Here is a 17,834-nt window from a genome sequence, read left to right as displayed (position 1 = left end):
GACTCCTGCGCCAGCCACGTCTTTTTTTTGTGGCCCCCCCGTCAGGGCCGCCCACGGGCGGTCCTTGCTGCGGCCTCCACTCCCACGTGGCACGTGAATCGCGCTTCTTTTGCGACGCCGCCGCCGCACGGTGTCATCGCTTCCTCGCCATGGATCAGACGCCGACGTCGTCGCAAAAGAAGCGTGCCAAGCGCATGGAGGCGCCAAGAGACGACATGGATGACGACGTAGACGAAGAGCTTGTGGGGTGGCCCACATCCTCAACCTCGACTTCCACGTCGAAAAAGTCCAAAAAACGCAAGAGTGACGCTGGCCGGAGTCTGACACGCGAACGATCTACCAGTACACGCGCAGCAAGTGCTGAGACTGTGCAGCGTGGCGAGTCGCGCGCTGCCGAGGGGCCCGGTCCCGAACAGAAAGACGACGTGAGCGATCAGGACGACGACGATGCCGAGTCTGACGGCGCGGATGGCGAGGCGTTGGCCGAAGACGAGTTTTCGCGGCAGCAAGCCATTTACGCCGCGCAGCAGCGCAATATGGGGTATGTGGCCTTTGTATATGACTTACATGTAGCCTGCTTTCGCATCTCATGGACGACGAGCAGTTAGAGCGCCATATGGCCTCGCGACGTGGTACACTGAACAAGGGCAGCGTACGCAAACTTGTGAATCATGTCCTGGCCCAATCTGTGAATCAGCACATCGTGATGACAGCGAGCGGTGTGGGAAAAGTGTTTGTCGGCGAAATGGTCGAACAGGCCCGCGCCGTGCAGCGCGAACGCAATGAGTCTGGCCCGATCCAGCCTGTGCATTTGTACGAAGCGTACCGGCGCTACAAACTCGCCCAGGAACGGCCAGGCCACTTCCCACCAGGCATGACAAGCGGCGCACCTGGACTAGGTCGTCGTCGTCGTTTGTTCTAGTTTTGTACCATAGTCATGGATATGTATATCTACGTGTATATCCCTACCTTTTTTTAACCCAACGCACCAAACGACTGCGCTAGGAACTCACGTACACGTTTCTGCTCGACGCCACCCACACCTTCCATCTGCTCGGCCACCAGCCCATCGGTGTTCACGCGATTCCGATCGGCGCCGCCCACATCTATGAGCAGCGCCGCAGTCTGCGCATGCGCTGAATCCACCGCCAAATGCAGGGGCGTATTGCCCAGACGATCTGCGGGACTGCTGGTCAGTGTGCAACAGTACGTACTTGACGCGTGTCTTAGGATGCGGCGTACCGTCTGTGCGTGGCGGTGGCTTGAGCAGGATACGCACAATGGCATCGTGGCCTGCGGAGGCGGCGCGGTGTCTAGTGGTCAGTGGTGAGCATCAACATACAATGGCCTCTGATTCGCACCGTCCAGCGCGTTAACGTCGGCACCAGCCTCGAGAAGAGCACGTACGACATCTGCATGGTTCTTACTGCTTGCGTAATGCAGCGCGGTGATCCGTTTGTGATTGCCGGCATGTACATCGGCTCCCCTGCCTCATGAGAATACAACATACGTACCGTGCTATAAGCAGCGACACGATACGACGTGCTCCCGCCGACGCTGCAATCATGAGTGGTGTCCATCCACTGTGATCCTTGTCGTCCAAAGGAATCTCGCCTGCACCTAGCAAGGCTTCCACAAGTTCGAGTTTGTCGTCGCTCGTCGCCGCCCAGTGCAAGGGCATTCGCCCGTCTTCGTCGGCTTGAAGCAATGCGGCAAGTCCCTGATCGGTCTCTAGAAGATCACGGACAATCCCTAGATTGCCTAGATGTGAGGAATGCTGACGACTTACCGTCGAGGCATGCACGATGCAACGGATTCGACTGTGACATGGTCCACGCAGCGCGCAACGACAAGCCGCGCGTCGTCGCTGCACCGCCTCCACACAACACACACCGCTCGGTCTCCGATGGTCGACAGAGCACGGGTCCATGCAAACCGTCTCTGCCTTCGCCTTTTCATTATACACATACCATCGCTTGTACCATGTACATGGCGGTAGGTACTGACTATGTGATCACATACACGGCCATCACAAAGCATGCTATAGAACAATAAGGGGACAGCCGTTCACCTGCCACGTCAGTCTCATCACCACCTACCGATCCGAGCTGCCTTGAAAAACATGCCGAGGAAGCTGGCTATTAGCCATCACATCAGCTACGACGTACCCTTTTTTATTCCGATCAATAAGCACAGGCGCTGTAGCGCGAATATAGGTGCATGTGCATATCGTCAGAAGGACGACAAGCAAGAGTGACTGGAAATTAAAGAGCGCCGACTATGCATGTTAGTACATCTGATACGATGCACACATCTGTGCAGGCATATGAACCAACATACCATCTGCGCCCACGGTGCACGTCGTGGTAAGGCGTGAGGGAGGGGCGATGTCGGTGTCCCACGTGATACGATGTGGAGAACGACGCTGGGGGCAGGCCACGAACTCACGCCATTCTGCACGACAATGCAGCACGACGGGCCTCCGCTGGGTGAGACAGACCGCACACGCTGGCGCTTGCGTGTGTCGGACGGTGGTCGCCATGTGTGGCACTACCTTGAGACGGACGAGGAAGTGCGAGCTTGGCCACAGACACCAGAAGACAAGTACTGGCTCGGCTTGGATATGGTACGTGCACACATATTCTTACATGCTAGGGACTGCCAACGTTGCCTCGCGCTACGACGCCGCAAAAGGCTGCTGAGAATGGTATCCAGTTCTACCGTCACTTACAGTCATGCGATGGTCATTTTGCGGGCGAGTATGGTGGTCCGATGTTTCTCTTGCCTGGTCTGATTATCGGTATGTACGTCACGCAGACGCCGATTCCTGAGCCATGGCGCATTGAGATTGCGCGATACTTGTGGCATAGGCGCAATCCGCACGACGGTGGCTGGGGCATTCATATCGAGGGCCACTCAACTGTGTTTGGTACCGCACTCAACTACACGGTCCTCCGCCTGGTGGGCGTCTCGAAAGATCATCCTATGATGGTCAAAGCACGTGAGACGCTCTGGAAATTGGGCGGTGCTACGGCGATTCCCAGCTGGGGCAAGCTATGGCTCGCGATCCTGAATGTCTACGACTGGGAAGGGCTTAATCCAATCCCGCCAGAACTATGGCTTTTGCCGGACTGGGTGCCGATCCACCCATGGCGTTGGTGGGTGCACACTCGTATGGTATACTTGCCAATGGGCTACTTGTATGGCAAGCGGTTCCGTGCGCCGGTAACACCGCTGATTGAGTCGTTACGTGCAGAGCTCTATCCGACGCCGTACGCTAGCATTGACTGGCCGGCCCAACGCAACCATGTGGCTGAGGCGGATTTGTACTCGCCTCATACGCGCGTCGTGGATGCCCTGTTTGCTGCCTTGGGCGTGTATGAAAAGTGGGCAATGCCATGGATCCGCAAGGCGGGTATGGATCGTGCCTACGCGCTTGTGGTAAAAGAAGACGAGAACACGTCGTACCAGTGCCTTGGCCCTGTGAACAAGATGCTCAATTACATTGTGCGTTGGGTCGTCGATGGACCTGATAGCCCGGCGATGGAGCGCCACCGTGAAAAGCTCAAAGACTTTGCGTGGATGAGTGCCGAGGGATTGATGATGACAGGAACGAATGGCAGTCAGCTGTGGGATACGTCGTTTATTGCGCAGGCCATGTGTGAATCGGGCCTCTCAGCCCAGCCTGTAAACCAGGACGTCTGTCAAGGGCTGCTTACCTGGCTGGACGCGTGTCAGATCCGCGAGAACCCACGTTTCTACCGTACAGCCTACCGCTTCGCGACTAAAGGTGCCTGGCCGTTCAGTACGCGTGAGCAAGGCTACACGGTAAGCGACTGCACGGCTGAAGGTTTGAAAGGGGTTCTCATGCTGCAAGAAGCAAGTGGCGCATCGCTAGGGCACCCTGTTACGCAGCGTCGTCTTCGTGATACGGTCGACTTGCTCCTGACGATGCAGAACCCTGGCGGTGGCTACGCGTCCTATGAGACGATCAATGGCCCTGCGATCACCGAGTGGCTGAACCCTGCCGAGGTGTTTGGCAACATCATGGTGGAGTATGCGTATCCGGAATGCACGACGTCGGTAGTATCAGGTTTGCGCATGTTCCAGCGGTACGATGACTACCGCAGCGATGATATTGATGCGGTGGTCGAGAAAGCGGTGGGCTACATTTTGCGAGCGCAACGAGCGGATGGCTCTTGGTACGGCTCCTGGGCGATTTGCTTTACTTATGCGGCCATGTTTGCCCTGGAAAGCTTGCACCATGCAGGCTACTCGTACGCCAACAGTGAACCTGTGCGCCGTGCTTGTGCCTTCCTCCTAAGCAAGCAGCGTGAGGATGGAGGTTGGGGCGAGAGTTACAAGTCGTGTGAGACGCATGAATATGTCCAGTCGCCATCGCAAGTTGTTCAGACAGCCTGGTCAATCATTGCTCTGCTGCATGCAGGCTACCCTGATCGAGCACCGATTGAGCGGGCTGTGCGCCTGATTATGGCGCGACAGCAACCGGATGGCTCATGGGCTCAGGAGCAGATCGAAGGCATTTTCAACCAGTATGTATCGTATGGCAAGAGACTGACCCCCAGCAACTGTGCAATTTCCTACCCGAACTACAAGTTTAGTTTTACGATTTGGGCGCTAGGCAAGGCGGCTCGTGCGTGGCCGGATATGTAGACAGGACGACGTTGATGTTATATACTTACTACCTCCACTACGCGGCACACCTCACGCCGACACGGCACGACACGACACAGCGAGGCGAGGCGTATGGCTCGGTGGTGGGGGCTGCGTAGGCCAAGGTGGTCTGCGTATGCGTGCAGGCCTTATCCTTGTGGTATACGTACGATCCAGTCCTGGACAGAGACCGTTCAGGCGCTGCAGGCACTCCATACCGATCCATCTGAAGCGCAGCAAGAAGCGCGATGGCTCCTGGACGAGGTCCGTACTCGTTACGGCGTAGCCCGGGGTGATGCATTGCCCCCTGCCGCGCAGCAGACGCTGCAAGATATGGTCGCGCGGCGGCAACATGATGAGCCGCTTGGCTACGTGATAGGCCATCAGCCTTTCGGCGCCTTATCGCTTCAGGTCCGTGCGCCGATTCTTTTGCCACGCATGGAGACAGAAGCGTGGGCGTTGCGCGTAGCATCCATCTGGCATACATCGCTAGCCAGAAAGCCACGAGCGGTATCGATTCTCGATCTGTGCACAGGCAGTGGGTGCATTGGTCTGCTCTTAGCGCATGAACTGCGTGCGTATCCCGATGTACGAGTTTGTGCAGTAGACCATGACGCGGAGGCTGTGGCGTTAGCACGCACCAATGCAGCGCACTGTGGACTGCATATGGACGTACATCAGTTGGATGTATGGGATGATACAGCGATGGCGTCACTCGGCCCATTTGATTTGGTCGTATGCAATCCACCGTACATTCCCGAAGCGTCGTATCGTACGTTAGACCGCTCTGTTAAAGCGTACGAATCGCGTGCGGCGTTGGTCGGCACGCAGTCCAATGCAGATGGACTTGCGTACTACCGACGCGTAGTCTCGCTGGCGCCCATATGGCTGCATCCTGGCTTGCCCGACGTGCCGCGCTTGGTCCTGGAAGTCGGCGCAGGCCAAGCGGAGGCTGTGGATACGTTATGTGAGCCGCTCGGGCGTACAGACGTCTGGCGCGATGATGCTGGGTGGGATCGTGTCGTGACAGTGTATGGATCTTCTACACAGAGGAGTAGTAATAGTAGTCGTCAATGAGCGGAAGGTATTCGCCGACAATGCTGCCCAGCAGACCAATGATACGGCGCTTTTCTGTTCGCGCGACGAACCCGGCGATCTTGGGCCGCGTCCACTGGTACCAGACAGGGCCGCGCAGCAGGTACCACCAGAACGCCCGATCACGCGAAGCCCATTCGTCGCCTTCTACGGCGCTCACAGGCTTCAGAGCAGGATGCCGTGGCTGCGCCGACAATGAGCTAGCGAGCCAGTCCAGCATCGAGTTCTCAATGCCGAGCATCGTAAGCATAAGCGAAATCGACGAAGGCGGTGGCGGCGGCATATCCTTGGCCGCTAGACCGCGCGGCAAGAGCGCCTGCTTACGCACAGCGCGTGCGAGCCATTCAAGCAGCAGCGACGTGACGAAGGGGCGCGTATCGCGAGGGCCGTAGTGGCGAAGTAGCAGCACATACACCAATGGACGGAGGATCCATAGGCACTCTGCGGCACTGCCGATGTTCGTCGAGAGCGCTCGAACCAGGAGGGGCGGTGGTGAGACGTCTTGCTCTGTCAGTGTGTGTGACAAGAGATGCTCGTAGGCATCGCGGCCTTGCATCGTGCTGAGGGAGCGACGGATGATCCCTGTCCGGCTGCCCTGCCACGTTGCCGCGGATCCAGGCACACGCTGACGCTCCAGGAGGGCTGGATCAAATTCACGTTGCGGCAGCGGCGGTGAAATGACTGGACGACGCTGCGACGCACGTACCAAGGAGAAACGCAGCGCGGCTTTGATCGCCTCAATGGCCACGACCACGTCCCAAGCACGTGCCTTACCGAGACGACGGCGCGCTAGCATCTCAGCCAGAAGCTGCGTTGCCTCGACGATCATAAGCGCCGTCGCTGCGCGATGGTACTTGCCGCTCAACGAGCGCCAGTACGCCGTGTAGCGCGCATGCAGCGACATTTTTGGCACGTCCGCGCCGGCACGCACATTGGAAGCCTGTGCGTCTCGTGCGCTGCGTGCATATACGATGCGGAAGAGGACCGAGTCATGGTACATGCCCAGCAGATGAACGGCCGCATAAATGGCCTCACCTGCCAATTCGGCATCCTTGAACCGACCAGGCAGAATATATGTAAAACTGCGCAACGACGACTCTACCGCCGTGATTTGCGACGCATTGGAGAGCAGGAACGACTCGTACGCATTCCATACTCGCGACATGATACTGCGTGCACCCTCGTGGCCGCTAGCGCGTTCGTAAGTTCGCCTGCGAGCGATCGCCTCTGGCGGCCGTCCGGCTGCCGCACGGCCGACCGACCCCACGCTGTGCCACGTGACGCCGACCGACTCCACGGACGGACGTGGCGCCGAGCGTGCGCGCACGGAGCGACCGACACGACCTCCGTATCAGTGACGGTATGTCGGCGCCTCTTCCCGCCGCCCGCGAGGCGGCAGAGCGCAGCGTATCGAAAATTGATACGGTGTTGTACCATTTCTTTTCCAAGACCCTGGCGATTGTCTATGAAAATCGCACAGACAGCCATGCACAAGGCAATCGGCGTACGAACAAATGGGTAGGTACCAAGGATCGACTAATGATGTCCAGTTTTCCCTGGAGATGCCGGAACATGAGCAGTTCCGACACGATCTGCATCCATGGCGCTCCCTCTCTGCAGCGACAACGGTGCCGACGTTGGTCATCGACGTATGCCTACGCACGTCCCATTTGGACGATAGCTACGAGGTGCACGCACGGACGCCCAGGGGACGGCAGTGGCTGGGCGATGCCAGTGCCGCGTCCATTGTGCTTGAACGGTGGCGCGTTGATCTGCGCGTCGCCGATGAGCCGCCTACCGAGCGACTGCCTGCCGTGTACAAGCAAGCCATTGTCCACTTTCGCACATTGTACACTCTTACGCGCGTTCTCCCATCAGCAGCCATGTGCCGTCGGATTTTTGCGGCGAATGGCATGTATGCCCAGCTTGGCGTCGATGTGAAGATCCATACGGAGGCTGCGCCGCTGCGTGTGCCGTCCAAGACGTGGCAGTTTGCACCGATCGCTACGCCGATGGGCGCCTTGGCATGCTCGGTGGACTACTGCGACATGACCGAATTGTACATTGAGCCGCGGCTTGCACGTCTTCCGCGCAACGCTAGGCTGCCTCCAGTTCCTGCATCGGCCTCGCTACGTCAGGCATCGCCACGCTGGACGCCTTCAGCCGCTCCTCCCCCGTCCCAACTTGGCACGTCGCCGCTTTTCCAAAAAATGCTCTCGCACCATCAAAGCGACGCACGCTTATGGGATACCCCGCGTGCACGGCCTACCACGAGTATCTCAGTGAGCCCTTCGCTGTCGATGCACACGTGGCGCCGCCCTCGATCGGCCACCAGCGACGGGGTATGCACGACAGGCACCGCGACGATCCCTCGCGGCGCTACGACCGCCGCGGCGGCGTCACGCACGGCAGCTGCAGTCTCGTCGTACGAGCCAGGTGCGCTGCGTTCGCTCTTTAGCACGACATCCCGACCGACCTTTTCCCCAAGCTCCTTGTCCTCGCTGCGCACACCGCCTGGCAGCTTTGATGCATACATGTATCGGCCCAGCTCGTCGTTAACGCGCCAAGGCGACTCTCCCATCTCCGAAGATGGGCCGCGGCCAGCACGTCCACAGCGTATTCCGCGGTACTCACGCCTCCCATCGTACCGCCAGCGCGAGGCGTCACGGTCTGTAGGAGCATCGCAGGACGACAACGGAGCCGCACGAAGCTGGTCGAGACGTATGGAGCAGCGCCGCCAGCTGGATCGGACGAATTCACGCGATACCCAGATCCTAAGCGCGTCGAGTCCTGGCCACTCACGTGTATTTGCAGGGCCATCGCCATCGCCAGCGTTTGCCCTGCCTCGACTCTCGGCGTCACGGACGTCTTTGCCACCAGCCACTACGTCCGATTCGCCCAATACTCATGAAGACCTACTCGATCTCATGGCGATGATTGAAACACGAGGCTCCTCCCAAGGGAGCCCTGCTACGACCCCTTCACGACCCGCTACGAATCATGACATGTCTCCTACTGCTACGACGACGACAAACCCAAATGTGTCCAAGCGCCACTACTACGACGACATATTATCCAAAATGGCCAGCTCACTGCGGCTTCAGCCGTTGGACGAGGTGATGGGGACAAGCACACACCACACCCCGGACGACGACGAGCATGCAGAAGACGAAGCGGCTGGCCGGCTAGAACTCTCTTTAGGCCCCATCATGTAGATATTGTACTACTATTTTATGCCTACATAAGACGGCAGTGTTCTCGCTGCCGGAATGATGCTGAACGAAAGAGTCAAATGATGTGAAAGGAGAGTGAGGAGGTGTGTTGGTGGTGATGGTCATTCGTGGACGTTAGGCCTTGTCATCTGGCTTAGGAGCTCGGTTGTGTGCATTGGCTTCGGCAGCCCAAGCTACCATGTTCACATCGTTGTCCCGCGTAACGAATTCATGCTCCAGCAGAGTCGCATACGTCGGTCGTTTTTCGGGTATCTTGCACAAGCACTGTGCCACAAAGTCACGCGCTGCGTCAGAGTACTCACAGGTGCCTAGTTCCAACTCGACGATGCTGCCACTGGGCATCGTCACGGTGATAGGCTCCTTCGAGGGGTGCGGCAGCTCCGGTGGATTGCCTTCTACAATGGCCTGGAGCTGCGCAAACATGTTGGTAAACGTTTCAGGTGGGTAGGGATAGCATCCCATAGCAATCTCCACGAGCGAAATCCCGAGCGACCATACATCAGAGGCCACCGTATAGGTATTCAGGGCATTCCGCACATCGCCCTTGATGCGTTCCGGCGCCATGTAGCTCTGACATCCAATGTTGGTCTTCGCCAAACTCTTCTCCAGCTGACCCGACACACCGAAATCACACAACTTTACCTCTCCACGCGAATTGATCAACATATTCGTCGGTTTCACGTCACGGTGAATAATCTGCAGTCGGTCCTTGAGGAAATGAAGGCCTTTCACAGTACTCGACGCAATGCGTGCAAGCACCTTGTCTGGTACCATACAGTGACGGCCTGTGCTCAGTTTGTCCAAACTGCCCACATCCATGTATTCCATGCAGTAATACACACACGACTCAACAAAGAAAGCACCATAAAACTCCACAATCTGTGGCGCAATAGCACGATGCAGAATATCCAGCTCCATTATGATCGCATTCAGCTTGGCCTCGTCCAGCTCAAGTCGGATCTCCTTCATCGCCATCTCCACCTTGGTGCGCGTGTGACGCACATGTGTCACCGTGCCGTAATTGCCATGCCCGAGCTTATCAAGCACTTCCAGTTCGTCCATGTTGATGTTGAAGCTGGTGCCATTCTTAAACTCCACGCCAGATTCATGCAAAATCGCCTTGCCATCAAAGATCAAACGGCCGGAGGGATCGACGATTTTGCTGAAGCTGCCAAACGGACTCTCAGGCGGCTTCTCTTGGCCGGGAAGCATACCGAGCGACAACTTCGGCCGGCCATTCGACAGACTAGGTGCTTTCGATGGGGCACTTGCACTTGGCAACGCAGATCCAAGGTCACTTAGACGCAGGCCAGGCCCAGGACGCTGACGTGGGCGAGGTGGTGGTGGAGTCCTCGAGACGGGCGGCACCTTGGCCCTCAGCAGCGATGGATTAAGCTTATCGCTAGCACCCATTTCCGGTAGACTAACTGGAGATGCATTTGCAGAGCGCCTAACATTCTCTTCCAGCTTTGCGCGCAAACTGGGAGGAAGCTTGGCCATCGCCATCTCCTTGGTACGAGCATTGGACGCAGCGAAGCCACCAGGCACCCGCTTCTCCCCAGTTTTGCTCTCCTTGTTGGCCACTTTTGCTTCCGTCTCATTCTTCTCAGCATGTGTGCCTGCGCTCGCATCAGGTACGGGTGCTGCGGACGTTCCATCCGCAGCGGGCTCCATGATGAGTGACGGGGTTAGTGATGAGATGTCGCGGGTCCGCCTGTGACATCTTAAAAAGTAACATTTAGTCATCATGCCCAGGCCGAAAAGACCTCCACCATGACCGTGCACGCGCCGTGCTCATGCTCTCATGCTCGCGCTGCTGACTGGCGTACATGGTTTAGTAGCCCTTGGTACGAGTCGCACACTCTTCCAGCCAGATGAGTTTTGGCAGTCTTTGGAAGTCGCACATAAGATCGTGTTTGGGTACGGCTACCTAACATGGGAGTGGGCGTCGGCCCAGCCCATCCGAAGCATTGCCCATCCTGCTATGTTCGTACCCCTGTACTACACATTGCGTATGCTTGGTCTCGATCATGTGTCATTCCTTATGGTAGGTATGAACGTACATTTACTCACATCCTGTTTAGACGACAGCTCCACAGCTTCAACAAGCATTGCTCACTGCAGTGGGCGATTGGTTTGCCTACCGACTCGTTGTCAAGATGTTCGGGAGACCCACGGCATTGGTTTGGGTACGTACCCCTTGTCTTACAAGAGATCATTGTGCATCTATCATCGATGTTCTGGCTATTTACAGCGACGCGGACATTTGCCAACACGGCGGAAACCGCACTGACGAGCATCGCGATGTTTTACTGGCCCCTCTCTCCGTCGGCTGTAGGCCAATTAACGTATGCTCCCCATCTGCGTGACTTCAGGAAGGCCCTCTTTTTTGCGTTTCTGACCGTGCTCTTACGTCCCACCAGCTTGGTATTCTGGATGGGAATGGGACTCCTCACCCTGACCTATGTTGGCCATCGCAAACAGGTACTATGGCATGTTGTATGGGAACCACTGTGGATTGGGTATGTTACTGTACACTGACATAAGGGCCCTAGTACTAGGCTTTGGTGTGTGGCTAGACTCCTTGTATTATGGATACTGGACATGCCCTGCTTTTTCATTCTTTGTCCAAAACGTCGTTACCAATGTGTCTGCTTTCTATGGCGCAAATGCTTGGCATTGGTACTTAACGGTGTGCCTTCCTACATTTCTAACATGCTTTTTGTGGGCCTTTGGGCACGGGATCCGATATGTGATCTTCGAGCCTCGGTACGAAAAGGCACGACCTTTGCTGATACTATGTGCATGGACCATTTTAGTGTATTCCCTGTTGCAGCACAAGGAAATCCGCTTCTTGCAACAACTCGTTCCATGGCTCCATGTCTTTGCATCCGTGGGTCTACAGCCCCCTGCAACCATTACCTCTCTTCGTAATGCCTGGGCAGTCATCCCTCGATGGATTCGTATATGCTTGGTCGCCCAGCTGCCAGTTCTTGTCTATGTGTGTGCCTTCCACGGACGGGCGCAGGTGGCCGTAACAACGTACTTGCACGCATTGACACAATCGGACACGCCACCGAAAAGCATTGGTTTCCTCATGCCATGTCATTCAACGCCCTGGCAGAGTCATTTGCATTCGCCTTCCATGGAGGCCGGAGGACCGAGTGGGGATGCCGGCCTCGCGTGGTTCTTGGGCTGCCCCCCTCCTCCAGCTGGCGCCTCAGACTACTGGGATCAAATGGATTTCTTTTACCATGACCCAGAATTATACCTGCTCACACGATTCCCAGACGAGGTAGACGTATCGTTCCCTCCTATGGATTATACCTCGATCACACCCACGGGCAGCCAAAGCCCCTACGATAAAGGATGGAGGCATTCATGGCCCTCTCATATTGTCTTATTCTCATCCTTACTGGATGTCTATACTAGCAGCGGTACGATTTTGGATCTCTTGCGCTCGAAGGGGTATAGGGAAGGAGCGCGCTTTTGGAACGCTATTTTCCATCCTGATGAAAAAAGGCGGGGAGATGTCGTAGTATTGGTTCACTACTCAATGGGTATCACGGGGTCGTGAGCACATAGATAAACGTAGATGCCTGAGTAAGATGATAGTGTACGTACGTTTGGAGAGCTGTGGGCCGATGCGACGCTGTGTTCGGCCATCCGTGATCAAGTCGGACAGTAACAAAGAAGCCTCATCAGGTGTTTTGCAGCTCTCGTAGCCCTTCATAAGTGCTTGAAACGACGGGTATTTAGCGATAATAGCTTGGGATGCATGGGATGTGCACCGTGGCTAATGTAAGAATACACATGACATACAATTTCCTCCAGCATAGCTTGTAAAATAGGTATGCCATTTCGAGTGTGGGTATTTGTCCGTCGTGCAGAATTTTCATACTGCAACAGTCTGGCGTAAGTAAGAGCTTGAACATACCTGTATGGCCGGAATGAGACATCACTCGCAATCGAGTATATCCATTCACTCAGCTCCTCATGGGTGTTCACCCGAATAATATGGCAGCAGTACCTCAATTCAAGATCTAGGAGCATTCGCTCCACATCACGATGTTGGTCTTTGGGAACGGAGAGTGATCCATTTGACTGCCCTTGAATTCGTTGCCGAACCTCTTCGGCATAGGCCCGATTCTCACGAGTACGCTGACTTTTCAGCCAGGCGTCAAGACCGAGAATCAGAAGGATATTTTGCCGCGCCTCTGCTGTATTGTCCATTTCTGTGACAAAAAGAGCTTGCAACGAGTCGTTGTCTATGGCCGTGATGACTTGCTGCGCAGAGGCGACCCATAGATACATAGGTTCAAGAACGATCCTCTCTTCGTCCAAGGGTTCCCATAATTTCTGTGCAGGGTCATAAATCGACCGCACACGTCTTTTAAATGTGATAAGTGGGAGTTTATCAGGATATCGGCATGGTGTTGGACAAAAAGTCACGCCTTCACCTTCAAGACGCGAGCGTAAACAGGGGAGGAGTGGATATAGAGGGTCGCTTTCAGAGGCAAAGAGATTCAGGTCCATTTGCACAATCAAATCACACATTGTATCGGCTCTCCTTTGCCGTATACGATTGGCCTCACGCCATCGCTTTCGTGTCTCGACCTCTTGAAGTCGAGCGGTGCTTTGGGAGGTGTTGGTGGAAGCTCGCACGCGCTTTGCTGGCGGACGAGCAACGTCAGGGTATGATCGCTTGGAGATCATTTCTTCATTGGGTGAAGAGCTAAGAAAGAATAGAGGCGTTGAACTACCTTTTCGTGAAGAGCGAGATTGACTTTGTGGTGCTTGGTTATGCACGGTACGCGTTCGCCGTGCATGCGCATCGAGGGAGGGCGATGCAGGCAGAGTGTGATCATTTCCGCCTGGTAGTGGTGAGCTATGAATGCCTCCTGCATTGTAGTTGACGGTCAATAGCTGATCAGGGCTTGGTAAAGACACAGAGGAGTCGCTAGAGAGTAAGGGAGGCATGCCATTGAACACGTAAGTGGGCAGGTGTGGAGTAACGGTGGCCAGGGCTAATATCATGTGGAGCTACGCGAACGTCCGTTCCCAACGACGATGGGGTCTACCAAGGGAAATGTGTTTGACCAGTATCGCTGTGTCGAAGTGTACGATGCACTTGATGATGGAAACAATCAGCTTGCAGTGAAAAAGGCAGAGGCACTTTTGCGGGATGGGCCTTTCCCGTTGGCCTCGGCACTGAAGACCGTTGCATTGTTCCGTTTGGGACTCCGAAAGGAGTGCGAAGAAGAGGCGAACAGGCTTATGTCTGGAAAGGTTGATATGAACGTCCTTTTACCGCTTCAACTCGTTTTCCCTCGGATTGGTCGTGCTCAGCAGCTTGCTGATCTGTATATTGCAGCTAGCAGTGCACACCCAGACGATGAAGAACTGGCCGACGGCGCCGTCTTGGTTCTTATCAAAGCGCATATGTTCCAGCGTGCATTGCAGCTCATTCTCAAAAGGTTTAAAGAGAACAAAGACCAAAGAGACTTTTGGAGATACATCCAAGTCTCCATTCTCCACGTATGTACCTCATATCCGACTTACCAATAGTCTCAACGACTTAAACCCCCGGGCTCGAAGCTGGCACTGGAAGTGGCTCACCGACTGTTGAAAGAACAGGACTTGAAGCCATCTGAATTCACTGAAGAGACTTTGCATTTATATCTGAGTTTCTTCCTACTTCAAGGTCAAGATCGTAAGAAAGAAGCTCTTAAAGTCGTAACAGAGCCCCATCCGCGCGAGCTAATTGAGAAAAGCCTAGGACTCCAGCTGTTGCTTAGGGAATATTGGGGCTCTTTGGATGATAAAGAGAGCATTCTGAAGGACTGCCGCACTCGCCTCATGAATGGAGATCGAAACTGGGCAGTAATTTCCTTGTTTGTGAAAACAGTAGCGGATATGACGAACGGCTCTATGAACACAAACGACGTTGAATTTATGGTACAAGTAGCAGAAAAGGACAAGTGGATGGATCGTGGATCTTTCCTTGGTGTTTTGGAACTTTTCCGTCTTGCTCCCTCAAGTGAACACCACTGCATTTGTAAGAAGAGTGTCAATGAACTAGTCCTGAGCTACATTGAGCAGTTCGGTGAAAAAGCTTCTTGCTTTGAGGACTTACAACCTTATCTTAAGCTTTTGGATGCTGCTACCAAAGAAGCAATTGATCAAGCTCAAAGATCCTGCAGTTCTCTTGACAATGAGGGAAGTGTGGTAAAGTGCATCAACCTCGAGAAAATGTGTCTTGCCCTCCAAACCTCTCAAGGGAAAAGCGAAACTAAAGTGTGTCGTCTATTGGAAGAATACACTCTTGCCCTGAAAAATGTGCCTCTTCCTGCAACAGAAATGCAGGTGGGTGATGATTTAGCTCTAATGGCTACGATTATTACAGCATCGTCGAAAGAGGGGGAAGCAGTCGAGAGAGCGGCACTCATAGCATCTTTTGGCACTCAGCAGAGTGAGCATGGCTACAAGCTGCGCTTCCTTCTTATTCGTTTGCTGCTTCGCCTTGGTTGCTTGAAGATGGCAGTGAACCATTACAACTCTTTGGGTCTCAAGTCCGTGCAGTTGGATACAGTCTCTCATTACCTTCTAGATCGGAATGCATCATTCGGAGGGTCTCATTCAGCCGAAATTGCCAACGAATGGGACTCCAACACCCAACACTTCTATGAAATAAGCATACAAGAGATTCCTGAAGCTTTGGGTCGTGCTTTTGTAAATGGAAAGTTCTCCCAAATTTCTGATCTTTGTGAATTCCAAGACTGTTTGGATAAATCGTGCTTTAAACTCTTGCTGGAAATTGACATGATTCGGGCCAAGCTGATTAATCAAGACCTGATCGGTTCTGAACGCACTATGGCAATGGATACGATCCAAAAGGTGATGCAGGTTGTCCAGACAGCGGATGTGTCTGATCAGCGTGATCACTTACTCCTCCGGTCCGTGAGTGAAGATCAAAGAGACTTAGTTTCAAGCGTAATCTCGTGTGGACCACTCAGGAAGAAAAACTGGATACTTGCTATGCTTGAGGTTATGTCTGTCTATTTGGAGATTCAATCGCCGGAAAACGCAGCCGATCTGGAAGAGCTGACCATCGCTGAAACTACATTGGTTGAACTGGCACGCTCTATTAAGAGTGGCAATCAAATTTCGAAAGCTGCAATTGACTTCTTCTCGAGTATGTATTCGTGGTGAACTAATTTCAGAAATCGACAGCGATGTGAAACAAGCTAAAACCCACTTTGATGTGCTTCATGCTGCTTGGATCGGTGTTGAGGTAAGTGCAATGATCTTTATTGACCGTTACAGGGTGCTCAAATTCTGGAGTACGTGCTGGAAGTGAAGGGAGAGGTGTGTACTGTCATGCTAATTTATTTCAGAATTATAAGGAAAATTTGCAAAACTGCAAAGAAACGTTGCAAAGCATTCTCACGTACTTAGAGAGTTCTCTTCAAAACACTAAGTGTTCGATTACAAGTATCCCTGAACTGGAAGGAAACGAAGACTTCGCAGGTCACTTTAATGAGTTGTCGAATGACATCGCTAAATCACGCACCGACTCTCTCAAAGATGTGATTCGTTCGTATCAGCCTCTCCTTCGGCTTCTATAAAGCTTTTATAGTGATTGTAGCAATTCACACAGGATCGGTTGGATTGTGGAGCAGCAATTTACACGTAAACCCCCACGCGTCGTTGCACATGCATGTACAATTGCTTATCTTGAAGTGAAACATACAAGATACTTGCGCAACTGCATTAATCAATTATCATGACGGAAGCTTGCTTTATTGAAATTGACAAGAAGTACCAAAGTCAGTTGGACTCATTCAGTGAGAAGGAAAAGGTACGTGTGGGCTCGTCATTGGGCTGTCAGAGCTCAAGCAGTAAAATAGCTCTGGACCGTTTACTGACATGCTAAAGATGATTCTAGGACTTGCTTATAATCCAAATGATGAACAACTTGTGAAGGATCGCATTAGGATCAGAAAGCTGTTTTATAAGTTTAACAGGACACCTCCGGCTACAGTGGATGAAACATCCTCAGTGGAAGAAGAACGAGAGACACTGGATGCTACTGGATTCCAACGACGCCAACTTCAAGCTAAAATGTTTAATTTGGCTGAAGGGCAAACCGAGAGAATCAACATTGAGCCACCATTTTACTGGTAAGTTGTAATGATGATTTGAAATGCTTACTATGCGATACAGTGACTATGGTTACAATATCCACTTCGAGGGCTCATTTTACTCGAACTTCAATGCCACAATCCTAGATTGCGCTAAAGTAACGATTGGTAATGGGGTGCTTTTTGGACCTAAGTGAGTAACTAAAGAATAAGCCCAGAGGTCTCTAGCTAAAGGCCTTATAGGGCGAAAAATAAGATCTAACACGACTAGCGTACACGTATACACGGGAACTCATTCAGTGAATGTGGAGGAGCGAAAGGCAGATCTCGAAAGAGCATTGCCAATCGAAATTGGAGAATTTACATGGATGTACGTTTATTATAAAAATTAAAAAAACAATAACTAACAATTTTTAGCAGCGGAAATGTTACAATTTTGTAAGTTTAAAATACAAATTAATATTTCAGACCTGGAGTAAAAATTGGAAAAAACTGTACAATTGTAAGTAAAAAATATTATTAATACTAATAATATTTAAGGGAGCAGGAAGTGTTGTTTCAAAAAATATTCCTGACAACTGTGTTGCTATAGGCAGCCCAGCTAAAGTTGTTAAATTTTTGAATTAATTCAATTATATATTTTAAAATTATTGTTTTGTTTTATTTTGCTTTATTTTAAAAAATATAT

General features: G+C 53.2%; 9 protein-coding genes across 9 annotated transcripts; 5 read left to right on the top strand and 4 right to left on the bottom strand.

Moving 5' to 3' along the window:
• Window positions 1-149: 149 nt before the first annotated feature.
• Malapachy_2546 (transcription initiation factor tfiid subunit 11) lies at window positions 150-922 on the top strand (the record flags this gene model as incomplete). Its single annotated transcript, XM_018137035.1, has 2 exons — window positions 150-541; window positions 574-922. 2 exons carry the CDS (start codon window positions 150-152, stop codon window positions 920-922), a joined length of 741 nt encoding a protein of 246 aa, XP_017993112.1.
• A 53-nt stretch (window positions 923-975) lies between these two features.
• Window positions 976-2,343, bottom strand: Malapachy_2527 (proteolysis and peptidolysis-related protein; the record flags this gene model as incomplete). The annotated part of the gene is made up of 8 exons (XM_018137016.1): window positions 976-1,186; window positions 1,215-1,313; window positions 1,343-1,486; window positions 1,515-1,820; window positions 2,023-2,071; window positions 2,100-2,134; window positions 2,169-2,278; window positions 2,341-2,343. 8 exons carry the CDS (start codon window positions 2,341-2,343, stop codon window positions 976-978), a joined length of 957 nt encoding a protein of 318 aa, XP_017993441.1.
• Window positions 2,344-2,410: 67 nt separating this feature from the next.
• Window positions 2,411-4,674, top strand: Malapachy_2533 (lanosterol synthase; the record flags this gene model as incomplete). The annotated part of the gene is made up of 3 exons (XM_018137022.1): window positions 2,411-2,626; window positions 2,656-4,553; window positions 4,587-4,674. 3 exons carry the CDS (start codon window positions 2,411-2,413, stop codon window positions 4,672-4,674), a joined length of 2,202 nt encoding a protein of 733 aa, XP_017992785.1.
• Window positions 4,675-5,716: 1,042 nt separating this feature from the next.
• On the bottom strand, window positions 5,717-6,934 carry Malapachy_2553 (hypothetical protein; the record flags this gene model as incomplete). Its single annotated transcript, XM_018137042.1, has 1 exon — window positions 5,717-6,934. The coding sequence occupies one exon, from the start codon at window positions 6,932-6,934 to the stop codon at window positions 5,717-5,719; it is 1,218 nt and encodes a 405-aa protein (XP_017993163.1).
• A 197-nt stretch (window positions 6,935-7,131) lies between these two features.
• On the top strand, window positions 7,132-8,984 carry Malapachy_2565 (hypothetical protein; the record flags this gene model as incomplete). The annotated part of the gene is made up of 2 exons (XM_018137054.1): window positions 7,132-7,287; window positions 7,320-8,984. The coding sequence occupies 2 exons, from the start codon at window positions 7,132-7,134 to the stop codon at window positions 8,982-8,984; spliced, it is 1,821 nt and encodes a 606-aa protein (XP_017993217.1).
• A 132-nt stretch (window positions 8,985-9,116) lies between these two features.
• On the bottom strand, window positions 9,117-10,676 carry Malapachy_2518 (Signal transducing MAP protein kinase; the record flags this gene model as incomplete). Its single annotated transcript, XM_018137007.1, has 1 exon — window positions 9,117-10,676. The coding sequence occupies one exon, from the start codon at window positions 10,674-10,676 to the stop codon at window positions 9,117-9,119; it is 1,560 nt and encodes a 519-aa protein (XP_017993393.1).
• Window positions 10,677-10,806: 130 nt separating this feature from the next.
• Malapachy_2538 (glycosyltransferase family 22 protein) lies at window positions 10,807-12,579 on the top strand (the record flags this gene model as incomplete). Its single annotated transcript, XM_018137027.1, has 4 exons — window positions 10,807-11,053; window positions 11,094-11,191; window positions 11,217-11,524; window positions 11,550-12,579. The coding sequence occupies 4 exons, from the start codon at window positions 10,807-10,809 to the stop codon at window positions 12,577-12,579; spliced, it is 1,683 nt and encodes a 560-aa protein (XP_017992784.1).
• Malapachy_2557 (crossover junction endonuclease eme1) lies at window positions 12,552-13,316 on the bottom strand (the record flags this gene model as incomplete). Its single annotated transcript, XM_018137046.1, has 4 exons — window positions 12,552-12,601; window positions 12,627-12,798; window positions 12,825-12,912; window positions 12,940-13,316. 4 exons carry the CDS (start codon window positions 13,314-13,316, stop codon window positions 12,552-12,554), a joined length of 687 nt encoding a protein of 228 aa, XP_017993159.1.
• A 756-nt stretch (window positions 13,317-14,072) lies between these two features.
• Malapachy_2562 (hypothetical protein) lies at window positions 14,073-16,630 on the top strand (the record flags this gene model as incomplete). The annotated part of the gene is made up of 5 exons (XM_018137051.1): window positions 14,073-14,540; window positions 14,571-16,197; window positions 16,226-16,296; window positions 16,329-16,370; window positions 16,400-16,630. The coding sequence occupies 5 exons, from the start codon at window positions 14,073-14,075 to the stop codon at window positions 16,628-16,630; spliced, it is 2,439 nt and encodes an 812-aa protein (XP_017993214.1).
• Window positions 16,631-17,834: the final 1,204 nt, after the last annotated feature.

Source organism: Malassezia pachydermatis (assembly GCF_001278385.1).
Source record: "Malassezia pachydermatis strain CBS 1879 chromosome Unknown scaffold2, whole genome shotgun sequence".
Lineage (NCBI taxonomy): Eukaryota > Fungi > Basidiomycota > Malasseziomycetes > Malasseziales > Malasseziaceae > Malassezia > Malassezia pachydermatis.
The sequence above is the reverse complement of the archived record's forward strand: the minus strand, read 5'-3'. Positions and strand labels throughout refer to the sequence as shown.